This window comes from Pagrus pagrus, assembly GCF_965226575.1.
Source record: "Pagrus pagrus genome assembly, chromosome: 18".
In the NCBI taxonomy this organism is placed as follows: Eukaryota; Metazoa; Chordata; class Actinopteri; order Spariformes; family Sparidae; genus Pagrus; species Pagrus pagrus.
In genome coordinates this window covers 26,504,573-26,522,570 of record NC_140202.1, presented here as the reverse complement: position 1 = coordinate 26,522,570, position 17,998 = coordinate 26,504,573, and the positions used below count along the sequence as shown (strand labels likewise).

The window sequence follows — 17,998 nt, the reverse complement described above, 5'->3', positions numbered from 1 at the left end:
GGCCGAGCTGAAGGAGAGTTTCTCCTCCAGGGGATCGATACCACAGAAATCACTGACAATTAAACGTATGCTTTTCCTGTGAATGTGAAAACTTTGGGCTCTGACTCTGACTGCTTCTGTATACGGTGTTTTGTGCCAGGATCGTCTGGGAGTCAGTTAACTGGGGGCCATTGGTTGTTTTCACAGGGGTCATGACTCTTGTACAAGGCAAACAATACATAATACTATGCAAACTGTACATGTGTACTCTGTGTGAGTGCTGCAAAATAGTATTTAAATGATTCACTGCAGCACTGATACATATTTAATCAGTATTTTACTTGGAAATCCAAAGAACTGAAAAGCTAATTTGTATCTAACAAACCAGATTACATTTAAATTAGCCCACATTTACTATAATAAATTAATAGCTACTATAGCAACATAATTATCCTGTTTTCTTACTTTAAATGCTCTTTCTTCTAAGTTTAACTTTTATATGACCTTTTATGTTTTTCATCTCAAAGCCAATGATTAATATTCTCTAAATGCACAGCGAGTATAATAAAAAATGACCGTGTTTGAGCCGGCCTTTCCTTCCCCCCTTTTTTTGTTGTCCAGTATTGTGGTTTCAGCTTTTATTATCATATTTAAACCATTACTGCTACAAAAAAATGAGTCCTATGTTCAGTTTCTGTTGGAAGTCAGTCTAAATAATACAGTCCCGTCCAGCAGTGGTCGTTTTCTTGACGTGGTGCCGGTCACGCCGCTGCTAAAAGAAGCCGAACACCGATTTAGAGTACGGGCGCTCCCCACTGTACTGCTCTAAAAATAAAATCAAATGTTTGAAAGGGCAACGAGCAGCACAACAGAGGCACGCCGCATACAGCAGTCACACATCGTGATCGACCCGGCCCCTTTGAAGGGAACCATTACGGGCAAAACGTGGACTTTGAAATAGCTTTTAACCCTCCGGCCTCCAGCTGTGTGAAAACCCCCCCTTTCATTCTCCGTTCAAATGGAGGCAAATTCAACCATTCACTGCTGACCAGTGAGCCGAGCCCGATATAGGATGAGCAGAGTATCTGGTTTATTGTGAGCACTGAGTCCTGATCTCTGCCGTAGTGACTGTTGTGTAACTTACTATACATCTTCAGATGCAGAGGCGCTTCTTTTTATGAGATTTTCTATATGCTAATACCTCAAATAGGCTGCGCATCTTCCACAGATAATAAGCGTGGTCGCCCTCGGACAAAAAAGAGATTTTTCAATATCTTTTCCTGCAGGGAAGTTGCTGCAGTAAAGCTTGTGTAACTCACTTTATACTATACAGTTTATTGTTGGCTGTTGAAAAGCATTTCAAGAAGCCCAGAGCCGTCGAAGCCACAGAGAAGACGGTCCGTTAACATTTACTACTGAACTGTGACTTTACGTAACTATTTACACTCTGACAGCTTCATGTTTCATTTCTTTGCTTTCTGTCATCATATGTTTGGCACATGCATCACCATCTGTCGGGTTGCTTTTTGTTTTCCCTCTCCTCTCTGATGTAATGTAAGTGTCTCAGCCCCATGTTGGCCGGGCACCTCTTCATGTATGGCACTTGGATAAAAAACTATTAATTCATTTATAAGCAGAAACCGAGCATGTCTTAATACCTCGCTTTTTAATCTTTAATGCACCACCATTAGCTCCCACAGAGTGGCTGCTAGTCTTCCCGGAGTCCCTGCTGACATTTCAACCACTAAAACTATTAATTAAAATAGCGCAGCGTCATCATGACGAAAAATATACAGTGCAAACAAAGAAATAAATGAATGAACACATAAAACAACGAGCAACAACAACACGCAAAAGGGGGAAAGTGCCAAAAACACAGGTTTTCTTAGCTACAGTTAGCTTTACTTTAGTAAAACTCTCTGGATCACCTTGTACCCTGTCGTCAAACTGGCTTTATAACATTTAATCACATCTTAATGACTTAAGTCCAAATTGAACCACTTTAGTTGAAGTCAAGAAAAATATTTGTGACATAATTATTATGGTCTAATGTCAAAACCATCCTCACGTGACAGTTTAATGCTAATTCGTATCTTTAGGTTTGATTATCGACATGTTTATGACATTTTACGTTGTTTTGGTTGAAGGCGACAACAATCAGAAACATTCACCAGGACCCTGACAGGTGTAAACATCCCTGTCATAAAGTGTCAGCCAGCATTTGCCCTTTTTTTATTTATGTATTATAGTTTTTTATTTTAAACTCACGCCGGCCGACTGCAAATGTTTGTTTGTTTTGAAACAGAAATTGGCTGCTTGACTTTTAATGGCACAGTAAGCCTCTGTTTATTCAAGCAAACGTTCTTGAGTGCTTTATTTTTTCTCTTTACCGCCTTCATTCAGTAGCTGTGGTTGCATAACTCACTGTATAGTGTGCGCGGCGCTATAAAACGGCGCCACGCACTGATTTGTTCCAAAATAATAGCGAGTCATTGGCCCGGAAAGCAAACTGATGTGTTCTTTTTCAGACCCCAGAACCACTTTCATTATGAAGCGAAATGGAGGAATTTGTCTTGGTGGCCCTTCATGTAAACACACACTGACAGCTCGCAGGCGTCCGCCGCACAGCCCGACACATAAGGACGAAAGAGGACCTCACAGAGAGCGCGAGCAGAAACTGCAGGACGAGAACACAAGCGGTCTCTTTTCACGGTTTGTACTACAGCTCTGAAGAATGCAACGCTGCGTGATGTATCAGGCTGGAGCACAATGGAAGTGGAAACACAAAAAATAAAAAAAAGTGAAAGGCCTGAGCTAAAAATAACTGTGGAGCAGAACTGGTGCACGCGCCACCAAAGTGAATTCTGAAATGAGATTTTTGATCAGCAGCACGACACACTGGATTCACAGACATCACACATAGGAGACACACACACAGCAACAACTGACTATATTTAACATCTCCTTTAACGTTTCGTAGTGTGGGTTCACCTGTGGGCTTACAAATCAGGCTTTGATGTGAGAGGAAGGTGGGAGCAGCAGAGTTCAGGTGCTGCGTGTCACTGAGGTTATCACACGGGAACAGACGTTCGGGTTGAATCGACTCCTCGGCACCTCGGAGGTCCAGGTACGTTAAGCGCGCAGCGTGCAAAATGTTAATTTACATGTTTGTAGCTGAGAGATAAGAGTGTTGTTCTTCTCAAGACAAAACTGATGATCTAAAGCTGCGTTCACAAGCACCATGTTCGGTGCAGAAGGTTTTGTTTCATGTCTGTTTGTAGCCTGTCGCCAAAGCCCTTTGTACATTTAAAGCAACATGATGTAACTTTTATTTTTGTGATTTTGACAGTGGCGTTGCACTCAGAATCTGTACGGGCCGCCAAGTCACACAAAATGCCAATTTCTAAATACAAAAAAATGTATTTTCACTTGTAAAAATTGTGGAAAACTCAATTCTGAAGACTGAATCGGAAATATCTCAAATATAACCGTTAATTTTCACTAGATATAATAATATTTGAGATTCCTGAAATGCAATTCTAGATATCTGAAATTTCACAATTTCATGATTTAATATCAATAATAATGTCTAGAATTGCCTTTAACCACATGGGGATGTAACACTTGAACAACAGATATCTGTACTCAAGTTTAAATAGATTTTTGCTGCTTTCTGATGGAGAATGTTGTGACACAAGAAGCCAAAGACGTCTTGGCCCAAAGCCGCCTGGATCCAGTCGGCCAGCAGCCCATTTTACATCTGTGATTTGCAGTTATCCATTAAACACGGAGTCCAAATGGCACGTTTCACAAATGGTCCCTACATGGCTTTCACCTGCTCACGAGAGGTTTGCAAGGTATGAGCATTTTTTGATTAGTGAAAGTGGTCAAAATTGTCTCTCGGTGCAGATTGCAACTTGCAGGTTTTGTGAAAATGGGCGCCTGGTGGTCGGTGGACTAATGAGCTATGAAAACTCAAGTATTGGTCCAATTCTGGGAGCCAACACCGGCTTTAATGTAGCTTCCTCGTGTGGATTTTCAGTCCAATCAGTTAAATGTTTTCACAAAAAGACCAAAGGCCAAATAATGAGGCGATATCACGTCCGTCTGCTGCAGATGAAACTTCCTCGTAGCTGTTTTCAGATGAATATTTTGGGTCTTGAGTGACGTCCGACTACAACTGTACCAAATAAAATCATGGATTTGGAGAGCTAAGCTGTTTCTGCTCGATGCCTGAGGCGTCTGTGTTGTTGCCTCGGCACTCTTCACTCATTCTGATCAGCTGTCTACCTGACATGATGTCTCGCCTGAGGCTGAGCTAACTGCCGTCTGTGAAGCTTTTACAGGTGCTGACGAAGCAAACGGCGAACGCTGCCACTGTAAAAACAACGACATGATGTTTACCAGCAGTTCTGCTCTGACACATGTTCAGCTTCGCTCCTCTTTCTTCCCTCGCTGCTTTCCTACACTGATGACGCTGACATTAGTCACTGTACCTGCTTTGTTGCCACAGGCCCGACTGTAATAACCACAACCGGAGGCGACGCACACGCAGCAAATCGTTCTGAAACCATTGAAAAGGCACCTGCTAACGTAAATCTTGATGCTCTTATATGCCGCCCTGATGAATCACTACCAGGTAAAGAGAAGTGGCTCCACGTGGGTTAGCAACAATACAGAGTCTGGAGCACATGAATAACAGTACGAGCAGGAAGCTGATTGGGTAAAAACTGGAAAAAATGGGTCATTTAAAAAAGCAGGGGCATGGACACACAGGGTCAGTGGGTGCACGTAACACATTTACAATCTATTTAGTTATTTTCAGTTGAGGGTGGACATCTTCAGCAGACCGGGATCTCTCTCCCGTCAGCTGATGCTGACATGTTTTGGCGTGCCGAGCCGTAGGAGCAGCCAGAGACGGGGCTGAGAGCGAGGTTGGGTCTTGCAGCACGAGCGAACTCAGCTGCCGACGCCTGCAGCGGCTGAATCTTCTCCTCACAAAACAGCCTCTCCCACCCCTTATAATCACCAGGCGGGTTAAACTGCAGCCCGCAGTCCGCTGCTCTGTGACACAGCAGGCTGATGCCGCATCCTCAAACACTGAGCCGCACGCTGAAGGAAAATACACAAAGTGTGATTCAGCCCGACTGCGACTCGTCAGTCAAACCGGGCTTGGGTAGTAATGGATTACATGTAATCAGGATTATGTAATCAGAGTCCAAAAAACTGAAATCAGCCCATTTGAAAAATGTGTTATTAGATTATAGTTACATTGTTAAAGATGACTTGATCTTTAAAATATGGTCATTTTAAAATCTTGATACTTTGGTAACTTTTCCTATGAAGCCTCTGTCTGTAATACATTACAATGCTGTGTTATAATGTATAACAGTGAGCGACTACACTGCCCAGCATCTGTTTTATGTTTGTCATCCCCCTGTTTTATATGATAAAGGACACAGAGTTACGTTGATCGCTCCCTGCACAGACAAACTGCTGTGAATGTTGGATTTACAGACGAGGAACCGAAGCTGTAACATCCATCTGACTTGTCTTCAAATCCACCAGGTTACTTTTATAAAAACAGTAATTTAACTCGCAGTCGAGTCTAAAGGCATCGAATCTGTGACTCCAGTCTGACCCGAGTCCTCACCTCTGGCTCATATAGATTCATTTAATTTGCAGGACATTTGAGTGACCTTTGCACTTTCACTCTGAACTCTGGTTAGCGTCTGACCTCTTCAAACCTTTTCAAATCAGAACCGTATCAGAAGTTTGCCATCAGACATCAGCAGCGTGACCTAACTGGCAAAGGCATCGACGCACTGATGTGACAATACAACTTCCACTCAAGCTCTAATTGCATGTTCAACCCGTGTTATTCATGTGTCGCTGGGCGCACATAACGAGCGAGTAAACAGACGACAACTCAGAGCAGGTCTGCGCAGCAGGAGGGGGAGGACCTCGCTGCATGTGTGCGCACGTGTTTCACTGTATATATGTGTGTGTACATTAAAGAAAGGGAGAGGGGGGGAAGGGTGTCAAAGGGCTAACACACCCGCTCAGCGTCGCCGTGAGCGACTCCCGGGGCGGGAAGCTGACACTGTGCATCAGTCAGGGCACAGAGGACAACACCGCCACCCACATCTCCTGTGAGTCCTGACAGCATCACGACCTCCTCAAACTCAACCCGACAGCTCGAGACGTTCCCGCATCGCAGGGAAACAAGACTCGACTCGCTCTTTTTTTTTTTTTTGTCCTGCCGCAGCTTTGGATGAAAGAAAGCAAAAAGTGTTCTGAGTCAGTGGAGAGGAAGAAGAGAGGAAGTAGTACAAAGATGAGGAAGTGGAAAAGGAAAACAACAATTGAAATGAAGAAGAGAAGAAGAAGGAGACAATAAAAGGGAAGGAAGCGAAGGAGCCAAAGCGTGAACACATCAGCGAGGTGGAAGATGAGTGAGAATAGAAGAAGAGAAGAAAACGTACGAGACAAAACGAGATGAAGAAGAGAGGAAGGGTGAGGGGAGAAGCTGAGAGGAGTTTACATTCATGCTAGCAGCTCTGTGAGGGTCTTTGAAGCACAGCTGAGCTTTGAGCTAAACGCTAACATCAGCATGAAGACAAAGTAAAGCCGAGGCTGATGGGAATGTAGTCAAGACCAAAGATGAAGAGGAAGGTCAAGAAGATGAGTGACAGTGCAGACTGCAAACTTCAACATCCAACGTATTTCAGGTCGAAGCAGCCGCATAGATAACAGTCAATAACTACAAGGAGATGAAGAGGGAGAGAAATCCACCAGACTCCCTTATGAAATCGCTCATTTTTGTGAGTTTATAAGACAAAAGAAGCTTTATAAACTTTACAAAACTCTGTCTCTGACAAATTCCTCATTATTTGGGCCTTCCTTCGGCAATTCGGCAAATGTTCTTTCTTTCTATCTGTTTGTCCCAGTGATGTATGTGTTTATTTACACATAGAGGACGTGACGTGAGATCTGATCACTGTGGTCACTCAGGATGCACTTGTGATACAGAAGTTTCTGTTTAAGAGGAGATGAGCTTATATAACTCAGATCTGCCTGCCTGTTAACAGAGACTCCAGTCTGCAGTGTAGTTCATACACTTCACCGGTAAACAAAGACACCTTTGTTCATATTCTCACGCTCTCTCTCTCTCTCTGCTGTGAGATACTTTCTTTCTTCTTTTACCCCTAACTTCCCGCATCCATGGCGAGGGGAATGACAAGAAACACAAAGAAGGAGGAGCAGAATGAAAAGCCAGAGAAGGAAAACATCAGGGAGGAGGAGGAGGATGAGAGAGGAGTTGAAGGAGGAGGATGGAGAACCATGATTACACGTCCTATCAGAAGCCAACTGGCAATACATGACATACGACTCTTTCGCTTCCCACTCGCAAGTTTCGTCACATGTCATCACCCGTCTCGCTCCCTCTCTCCTGTAAATCTACTGTACGCTATCTAACAAAACAGAAGAGCCAAAAAAAAGATCTTTTCTGGCAGCATCAGGTTTTCATTTCCATCAAAGACGTCTGGCTGCTCATCATCGTGCACGTGCCTCTCTGTCTCCTTTTCAAATCCCACGCTGTGAATCGTCTAATAATAAAAACAGACGTCGTTGTGTTTGTGCAAAGACGTTTTTTCGGCGGGGAAGCTTCTCTGCCCGCCGCCGTGAAACAACTCACCTTTTGTGGTTTCGTCTTCGATGGGCTGCTTGAAGAGGGTGATGTCTTTAAACGTGCAGAGGAACAGAACCACCTTGTCGTTCTCGTTCCTGATGGGAGCCACTTGCATGTAGAACCACACGGGACTTCCTGCAGAGACAATCGGATAATCTCAGCTGTGTCAAAAAACACCTGGAGATGTTCAAAATCACAGAAAAGCAGCAAGTCTTCAGATATTAAGAAGCTGGAAACATCTTCTGATCATGAACCGCCGAGAAAGCGATGAAAGCATCGCGAGTGGATTGGATTACAGCACTGATGTTGGGAGGTGGGACAGATCCCACGTCCCTGATGTCCCCAATAATCTCCATCAGACCAATCTGATCCTTCTACTTCCTTCACACGACGTGGTTTAACGACTTAACGTTGAAGGTCATCAATCTAAGAGCACTCGCTGTTCTTTCAGCTTTTCCGTGACTTTATTACCTCCTCTTTCAGGAGAGCTGAAACAAAGTTGCACACACGTTAAAATCATCGTTTCTGTGGCTACAAGTTGTTGGTAGTCGCCATCCATCTCGTTTATATCGGCCTCTATAAGGGCCTCGTGCGTTCGTCAGCAGATTTGAGCCATTTTGAAATTGATCTTTTTTCATTTTTTTACTGTTTCTTCCCTCGCTGCCTCGTGCTCCTCCACCCTCGCTTTCTGCTCTCGCAGGTCATCCCTCTTGGAAGACAGGAACATTTTAAACTATTTTTGTTCTGCACTCTTTTGTTCATTGGGCTCCTCACCAACGCTGCTGATCCCGAAATTTACTGCTCACTCTTCTGCTGCTTTATCGCAGGACTCTGCCGTTTTTACCTTAAACGACCTGTTGAAGTTACATTTCATCCATATTTACACCAGAACTTATTATATTTTAATCATTCATCCATGAAGGTTGTATCTGACCTCTCTATGCTATTCATCCATTAGCTGGCATATATGAACGGTGGTTTAAATCATCTATACCCTCAAACACGTATGAATAATAAATGTTACAGAATTTGAACAAGGTGACAAAGTTCTCTGCAGAAAAAGTGAAATATCACAATATGAATAACATCTGCAGAAAGTGCATAAAAATGTAAATGAACCTGAGACTGAGTTCATAAAAACATGTTTCATTAACCATCAATTCATGTAGTTCATGAATTCATAAATGAATTTGCCCGCTTAAAATAATACGGTCGTCACAAGAGAGGAGTTAATACGAGCACTGCTCAGCAGCTGCAGCTGGAAACTAACTATGTGGTTAAATTTAATGTTTTACAATGATGTGATTCCTGTTGCAGAAGAAATATGAGTTAAAATGTCAGAGGAGAACAATGTAGAAAGCATTTATTAGTTGTTAAACATGCTAAAACTGAACTTTCGGACACTTTGGAGCAGCAGAAACAAGTTGTGAACACAACACTGACATAGCTGACTAATTGATTAGTCAATCGACAGAAAATAAATCATTAAATGCAGTTTTCAGCTTCTTAAATATGGAGATATCCTGCTTTTCTCTGCTTTATATCATCAAATTTAATACCTTTGGGTAGTGGACTGACAAAATAAGAGATTTAAAGACATCACCTTGGACTTTGAGACACTGGGGTGGACATAAATACTAAATACTTCAAAAAAATCAGATCAAATGATCAGCTGATCAAATACTCAACAGACTCTCTGATAATGAAAGTAATGGTCTGCTGCCGGGCGGTTCAACAATCCAGACACGAGGACATGAAGTCAAATTTAATTCTGTCAGCGTTACGAAAGAGATGACACGAGAGACGTGATGTCACGTAATGAGGTGAGCGAGCACTCACTGTTCTTTCTGTACAGCAGGATCTCGAAGCAGTTGGACTCATAGTTGTCAAACGTCTGTCTCACTTTGTCGATGGTCTTCTTGTCCGTCAGCTCTCCGTACATAAAACTGGGAAAGGAAACAGGCCTCATGAGACACAGCAGCGATCAATACTGACCCGACCCCGCAGCCTTATAGTACATCACATATGTTTCGTAACGGCAGTGTCGATCTGTTACCTCACCACAAAGTGTCCATCAAGGTTTAGTCTGGTTTAAAGGAGTAAATTGAAGCAGCAGCAGCATAAATTGTGCTCGCAGTGAGGGATTGAGGATCGGTTCTGGATTGGTGCAGCGAGCATTTCCCAGCATGGTTGTAATTATTCCTTAAAGGGCCGAGGACATTTTAATCTGTGTTAATATAATTAGACTGAGTGATTACTTTCTGTCCCAACAGCCGCAGCGTCTTCAAGGACTAAGAGTTGCAAATGCATAAATGAGAAACATCCAGCCCAGTTTCTCCTGATCGATCACAAACAAAAACATTGTAAAGAATTCGTTCGGTGTTCGAGCTTCAGGAAACTCATCCAGGGATTTGGCTTTTAAAAATGGATGAGGAGTCGGTGCCAGGGCTGCCCACCGACTGCAGTCACATTTGATCTCTGGATGCATAAACCTAAAAAACATCCTCCCACTACCGAGCACAGACAAAACATCTGGCAGTAAATCCATTTCTTTATATGACTCAGTGGACCTGACACTGTGCTGCTGGAGGAATGGCTGAATTTGCAATTGAAAAAGCAAAGATTAGGGAAAGGAAACCATGTTTTCATCACTGTGATCATCTCCTGAACTGCTGATAACATTCCTTCGATGAGCTCGAGTACATGTGACCTTCTGCGACCCTCGAGTCATTATGAGAAGTGTCGATACGTCTGCTCTAATATCACAAAGTCACAGCTTTGTACTGAAGTCCAAAGGTCAAAAACGACTCTCCCAAAATGTCTCCGGGCCCCATTAACAGGCCTCCATCCTCCATCATGTTGGCAGCAGCCTGTGAGTGTGAGCTCTCAGCGGAGCTCCTCTCTCCTCTCAGTGTCACGTCTGAGTGGATTGTTGGTCTCAGCTCGGAGCAGCAGGAAGTGGACGGATAAATCTCGGCCGCCTCTCTTCTCACGCAGCTCGGTGTCCGGCTCGGGAGCCTTTTTAGCCGCCGGGCCAGTCAAGGCCGTCACCCCGCGGGTCGGATCCGAGAGGCGCCTGAGGAGAGGAGGCGTCCTTTTGGAGTCAGATTTTTAAAACGTCTTTGACTGACAGGCGAGCGAGACGCCGTCCTCGAGTTGGCCGGGGCAGAGCTCCCCTGGCAGCTCCAAATTGGATTCATTTCAGAGTCTCGCTGAGCGCTGTACCGTCTCTTCTCTCTCTACTCTCTCTCTCTTACAGCTAGTGGAAATGCCAGATGCTGAGTCTTTTTCTTTCTCGCAGCGTTACCCTGCTGAGCTCCACACTTTTGTTGCATGATTTGCGTAGCCGCTCTCCGGCTGTAAACGAAGTTCGGTAGCGTGTAAACAGCTCTCCGGAGCAGCTTTAATGATCACTGCGGAGGGACGGAAGCAGGAAGGTACAAAAAAATGTCACTTTTTAATCCTCTCTCTCTCTCTCACTGTGCTTAATAATGGATGAAACTGGATAAAAAAACGACATATTCAGAGATTTTTGCGGGAAATAAAGGAGCACTTTGAGAAGAACGTGGTTTTAGTCTTAAAAACAATGACTCAGGGCTCCTCAGCTGTGGTTTTAAGAAGCTGGTGTTGAAAAACTACATTGGTTTTTATGGAGGTCCACATAAACTGAAGCATTTAAACCATTAAAAACACATAAAACCCAGGACATAAGTAAGTTATCTTCCTACTAAAGATCCAGTGTGCAAACGTAAAGGAATCACAGATCAAAACTAATGTGTATTCAGTCACACTGTGGGTGCAGTTACGATAAAGAAACAAGACCACAGAGTCATTATCGCTCCATTACCACACTGTGACTGATATTGCTTTAGACGTGCATTAAAAAAAGAACAATACAGCGGTTAAATGATACAAGAAGATGGTGATTTGCAACCTGCATGTGCTGCTCTTCTGCATGACCTCAGCCCGGTGGAAGCCAGACAGCTTGCAGAATCCGTCATTGCTGTAAACTACAGGCCACTCCACGATCTGGGCGTTTCCCAGGAGGAAGCTGGTCTCTGTTTGGACGGACAGGGACAGAAAAACATCGAGTCAGTCCACAGTCACAGCAATCAAATATGAATCACAGATAAAAGGCTGCAAAGCTGCTGAGCCTCTGGAGAAGATTTGAAGGAGTCACAACTCAAAAACATCAACTACTGACGATTCATCATCTTGAAACCTGAATTACAAATCAGCCCTGTTGCTCCAAACTTTAAAGCCTCACTGGTTCGGGTGGTTTAATCTTGATTGAGCTCTCATTTATTCTCGACACACCACTTGTCGTTCACCAGCTCAGTCATGACATGGACTAGAAGGAAAGACACAGAAGAAACAAAAACTCTTCACCGTCTAAAGGAACGATTACAGCAGCCAATCCTCCTCTGAAGGTTTAAAAAAACTACAGAGCTGTCCTTTAAAAGCTGCAGCATCCTGCCTGCCCTTTGAAATTAAAGAGCTGAGTAAGACAGTCGGCTTGAATCATCTCGACCTTTCTGCTCTCCTCCTTCATGCCAAACAACTACTTATCTGGATTTTCAGCAAAAAGCACTTCGACATTTATTATTTCTCAACCTCGGTAGTAATCTTTAATACGTGACGGCCGCAGCTCATTTCAGTCTTTAAACCTCCTCGAAACCTTCAGATAATATTTTCTTATCGGAGCCGGAGAGAGTCTGTGACAGTGAAACCACACTGATTAAGATCTTTGTCACATCGCTGCATTTGTGATTGACTGATGACTGTTTTCAGTGACGGAGAAAACAAGTAATCGACCTTTAACCGGCTGCACTTATTCGCCAATAAAATAAGGATGAATTCGTGCGGCAGGCTGCAGCTGAGGAGCTCGTTTGTGCGAGGAGCAGAGGATCGTAGGCATCTCCTTATTAGCAGAAATGATCACCATCCCCCCCCCGAAGGCTCCACCATGAAATCTATGAGAGAGAAAATAATTTCCCTATCTGTCAATCCCCTCGTTAAACCTGCACAGACTCACCAGCGGCTGCAGCAGACGCAGCCCGGGGGACACGAGACTGTAGAAACATCTTTCTCTTTCTCTTTCATAACCACACAGATATTAATTATTTATTTAATATATTCTTCGGTGAAAGCTGTGGTCACCAGGGAGGATGATGAAAGAGGTTAGACTGTTAAACATTTAACCATAAAATGCGACGTCACAGTGCTGTCAGCCGTCTTTAGGGTTATAAAAATCAACTTAAAGAGGTTTTATATTAGCTCGACTCAGGTCATCGATTACAGTAAATCCTCAGTCATCATTATAAAGCTTTCTCAAAGGGAACATTTAGCTTATGCCAACATTGTTTGGACAATAGTTTGCGAATATAAAGACGTTGTTGCACAAAAAGTGAAAGTGAATATGTTAAAAATTAAACTAAAGTAAGCAGAAACTTTTCTATCAACTGTGGATGGATGTTCTGACTGATGAATCGTATTTTTATCGTTATCGCAACATTAAGCATTGATGTTAAACACTTGCAAACGACTGCCTGAAGCCAGATGAGTCCAAAAAAAGTTTTATTTTGTGATTTATTCACAATCAGCATGGAGCCCTGGATACCCGGGGGGAAGCATTCACACTGTCCTGCCAATCAGATAATCGTCAGCTACCCCGCGGATCGAACAGTGTCACATTTGTGGCGACTGCGGTGAATATCGGTTTATTACCGCAAGTAAATAACGGTATATGAACTCTTCTGGATGTCAGTGAATCCCCAAATTCCCAGAAAACTACTTACAACATGACCTCAGCATCCTCAGTGAGAACTACATTCCTGAGTCGAGCGTTATCAAACTCGTAAAGCAGCTTATTACAACCCATAACTGCATTTTTTTCTTAGACAGCGACCTCTAGTGGCTGCAGTTATAAGACTCGCACTTAGAATAAGATGGAAGAGGAAGAGACTGGGGTGGATGGACGGATCAGACACACCCAGACTTAATTTAAGATACAAAACAAAACTATAACATAACTAATACACACTTATTTTAACCCAAACATGATCTTTTCCAACACCTAACCAAGCTGCAGATGTTTCAATACGTTAACCATGTGATGAGGAAGGTCCGGGACGCCTGTCACCATGTTTTAATAAACCAATATTGTCCCTAAACATAACCTTTTCGTTGAGTGAGTCCTTCTCAAAACTCGACACTCCAACAAGTTAACAGTCAGCTGCTGTACAATAAAATCCCAGAAGACTTGGTACGACAGCGAGCTTCCCCACCAGCAGAAGCAGACTTACATTACTGCACAAGTGTTGACTGCGACAGATTTTTTAACAGCACTGCAGGTAAAGTTCTAGTCTTGCGAGTTATTTTTAAGAGCAATCAGGCCCGACCCGGACCCCGCGGCTCCTTGAAAGGTCAGAAAAACTATCGCCCTGCTTTAGAAGACGGTCAGCAGTATTTGCAATTCGTAATTAATGAGCTGAAACTGCAGATAACGTCCTTCAACACCTGCCAAAATCTGCTCCACCAGTAACTTGAATTACAGCCTCCTCTATTCCAAAAAAAAAAAAAAAAGTTGGAGGGGAAAAGAGCGAATTTGTAGATGAAACGATTGTTTGCACGCCCTGAAAACATCCTGAGCGTGCAGCGTTTCCCACAGCGCCGTGTGACACAGCAGTTAAACTATGACACAGCAGTTAAAATCTCTGCAGTGAAACACAGATGAGTTTCTTGAAGGTGTGTCAGCAGCTCTTCTCACAGACCGATGAGTAAAAAACCCTCCAACGGCACAGTCGATTGATTCCACTGGGCAGCCATCAGATGATATAAAAAAAATACTAACTGCAATAAAAAAATGTTCTAGCTGCAGTCAGGGAAAATCCTCTGTTGTATCAGCAGTGCGGCGGGATATGGGATTCATAATAAAACTAAAAATTGGTTCTGTATATCCGTCAGAGTCCGAACTAATAATCACATGAGCATGTTTCATTTATCTGCATGAAGGTGTAACAGAGTCTGACAGAGGGAGAAGCTGCTTCACCCAAAAACCAGCTGGGGTTTTTTTAAAAGAAGCAGAGTTTTTGGACTGATTTTATGTGCTCATGTATTCAAGAGTTTCTGTCTTTTCTGCCAAAAGAAAACAGTGTTCGCTGCAGTTTACAGTAAGTGAGGTGCTCTTGTGATGAGAACAGCTCTGAAAGTGCTTCCAGTGAAGAGACGTGTGGAGAAAATGGAGAGTGAATTCAAACAACCTGCTGATCGTGCTCCTTCAGCATCAGCTTTGTGGTGTTCAAAGCGTCAAAGTGGCAGAAATGTGAAATAATATCTTCGTCACGACAACCGTACAAAAGCTTCTGATCCAGTAGAAACTGGGCTGGAAACTTCCGTCCAAAAACAGGCATCATAATCTATTTAATGACAGTCATGGTCCACGATCTAGATTCTGATCTTTCTCCATTTTTAAATGTCCTGTAGACGAAAACCAGACTTGAAATAGCCGATTATATTTTCCATTTGTGCCATTTAAACTCATTTTTGCACTAAAATAGCTTCTTTTCTTTTGCTGCGATGCCAAATGGAAACATTTGCAAGCAAGAGTGCCAGCCCAGTCTCCAGGATGTAAAGTAGCAGTTATTGTTTCTGCTAAACCACAGAAACGTCCCAGACTGACGTGAAGTAAGAGGTTGGAGAGGAAAGTGGAGCCGCTATTACATCGAATTAGGCTAAACAGACGACCAGAGTTTGAGTCTCACCGTTTGATATTTTAAAGGACACCTGGAGACATTTCCATCTGTTTCTGTGCTGTCAGAACCAGGTGTTTATTAAAGATACCAGTGTACATCTCCATCCGCGATCATGGGCGACCAAAACAGATACTTTAAGCCAAACTGTGATGTTTCCCTAACCCTAACCAAGTGGCTTTTGTGCCTTAACCTCACCAGAGCAGAAGCACAGCGTTGCGACGACAGCATAAAGAAACATGCAGGTTGAACCCGTCTCTGGTTTTGCAGAAACGTACTTGGCTAACATTTATTCTGGAGATTGAGCCTGTCAAGCCGAGTCTGAACTGTCCAAAAATGACCACACTGGTAACAACATGGTGTTCACTGTAGCACCGCCCACAGGACGAACTCTGCATCACAACTTGTTTTTCTTTCCTCTAACAGGTTTCATTTGCTGCTGGTGGCTCACCAGTGGTCAGAACAAATCCAACAAGACTGCAGTGCACTGTGGGTAACGTGTGAATCAAGAACGACATCAGCCTCACCCGTCTCTTTCCAAACAATTGCTCGAGTGATTGTTCTGCACAAAAAGGAAGCGCAGTTCCTTAAAGTCATCACCTAAAACCTGCCGCTGCAGCCTCATGTGAGCCCTCTGGAATTAAAGCGCTGACTAAGACTTAATGCAACACAAAAAAACCTCCAGAATCATCTCGACCTTTACCGCCCTCCTCTTTCATCACAACCAATTACTTAGCCGGACCCCGAGTTTCGACCAATATGGCCGCCTGAAGGCCGCCGCCGACAGAAGCCGCTTGAAGACAAAGAGCAGGGACGACGTTCAGACCATCAGGGGACTCAACGTCTCGACTGAAACCCACTGATGAGATTATCTGAGAGCCAACAGCTCTGATTCAATTGTCAGGGAGTCCTGTAACAGGCGACATGAGACCTTTTAATTTCAGATCTAATTTACAGATGAAATGAAAGAGCCAAGTGACAATAAAGACGCATCAATGCAGAGAAAAGACGACTGTGATGATCTGAGACACCCACAGGAGACACAGGAGACACTTACAACCAGTGGTGGAACGTAACCAAGTACATTTAGAGGTACTTGTACTACCTCTACTCCAAATATCTCTAAATACTTTTATGTTTCAACGAATTTCTACAAACGCAGATCAGTTATATGTTATCATTGTTAAAGGGTAACTCCACCAGTTTTACACTTTAAATTGTGTTTACAGGTCTTGAGGAGCAGCACTGCACATGTGAAAGAAAGTCGTGTAAAGCCCTTTTGTGGCTCCAGGTGAAGCATTGTGGGTAATGTAGGCGCCAGGTGTTGAAAAGCTGAAGAAGGATGTGTGGAATAAAAAAAAGGTGATATCTCTTTTAAAACTGTCCATAATGAGTCCGGCGGTGTTACGGGAGTGCAACGCAGACCAGTGGACCGCTTTTCAAAACCTTCTGCCTACGTTACCCACAATGCAACTTCACCACAGAGTGACATCACCAGAGGCAGCCTGCAGCTTCTCGTGGAGACACAAAAGACTTGGTAACACCAATAACATTCATTAAATAATGTTCATTTTATAATAATTATCTTACTGTTAACAAACAATTAAACTGCTTAATATATTGTTTATAAAGAATTTCAGTGTTTGGAAACAGTCAAATAACATTTAGCTAAAGTTTAATTAACTATAAACTCACAATTTATTAATGAAGGTCATTATGAGGTGTTACCAAAACCTGTAAACACACTTTAAAGTGGAAAATTGGTTAAGTTTTAGGAGGTATCCTGTCCAACCAGCTTAAGTTTAAACTTAAGTGTATTTTTGCCACTTTCAGTTTCCTCATACTCCGAGAAATAATCAGCATTTCGAGACCATTTATGTGGAAAAACTCTAAAGCTCCGAACACTGAGGAATAATTAGTTTTTAATTTCTCTCTGTGTCTCTTGTGTTTTCATGGGAAAGCTTATATTCTGCTTTTTATGATCTTCTACAGGGCTGCAACTGACAAATATCTTCATTATCGATTAATCTGCTCATTATTTTCATATATATTCATAATTTATAGTCTATAAAATGTTTTAAAAAATGTTAAAAATGCTGATCACAGTTTCCTAGAGTCTTCAAATTGCTTCTTTTGTTCAACCTACGGTCCAAAAACCAAAAAAACTCTTCATTTAATGTCAGAAATGCAAAGAAAAGCAGCAAATCCTCACATTTAAGAAACTGCAACCAGCAAATGTTTGACATTTTTTGCAGCTTCTTTTCCTTTTATCGATTAAATGATTAATCCTTGTCAATGATTGATATTCTGCAGCAGGCAAACAAACTGTGTTATATTGTAGAAATCATCCTTTTTTAGGGAGGTGGGGCTTCCCTCAACCAAATCGAGGGTGTCAGGTAAGATTGCTGCACAGATCTGTAAAGCCTCTTGAGGGATACACATAACATTGACTTGACTTGATCCATGTCTCAGTTTCAAACTTAAAAGGCTGCAGCATCAGAACAATCACAGCGCTCTTCAAATCAGTCCAGATAACAGCTTGTGTGGCCACTCAGAGCAAAAAAAACACAAAACA

At 42.9% G+C, this 17,998-nt stretch overlaps 1 protein-coding gene across 3 annotated transcripts in view; it reads right to left on the bottom strand.

The window, feature by feature from the left end:
* LOC311274249 (voltage-gated delayed rectifier potassium channel KCNH5) overlaps positions 1-17,998 on the bottom strand; it is a gene marked incomplete at its 3' end in the record, with an annotated part of 125,223 nt that overhangs the window by 90,680 nt on the left and 16,545 nt on the right. For all 3 annotated transcript variants that reach the window (XM_084381776.1, XM_084381775.1, XM_084381777.1), the window contains exons 2-4: positions 11,607-11,730; positions 9,512-9,618; positions 7,679-7,807 (exon numbers count right to left, since the gene is read on the bottom strand). In XM_084381776.1, the coding sequence (XP_084237902.1) occupies positions 7,679-7,807; positions 9,512-9,618; positions 11,607-11,730 (360 nt within the window). The remainder of the gene's footprint in view (positions 1-7,678; positions 7,808-9,511; positions 9,619-11,606; positions 11,731-17,998) is intronic.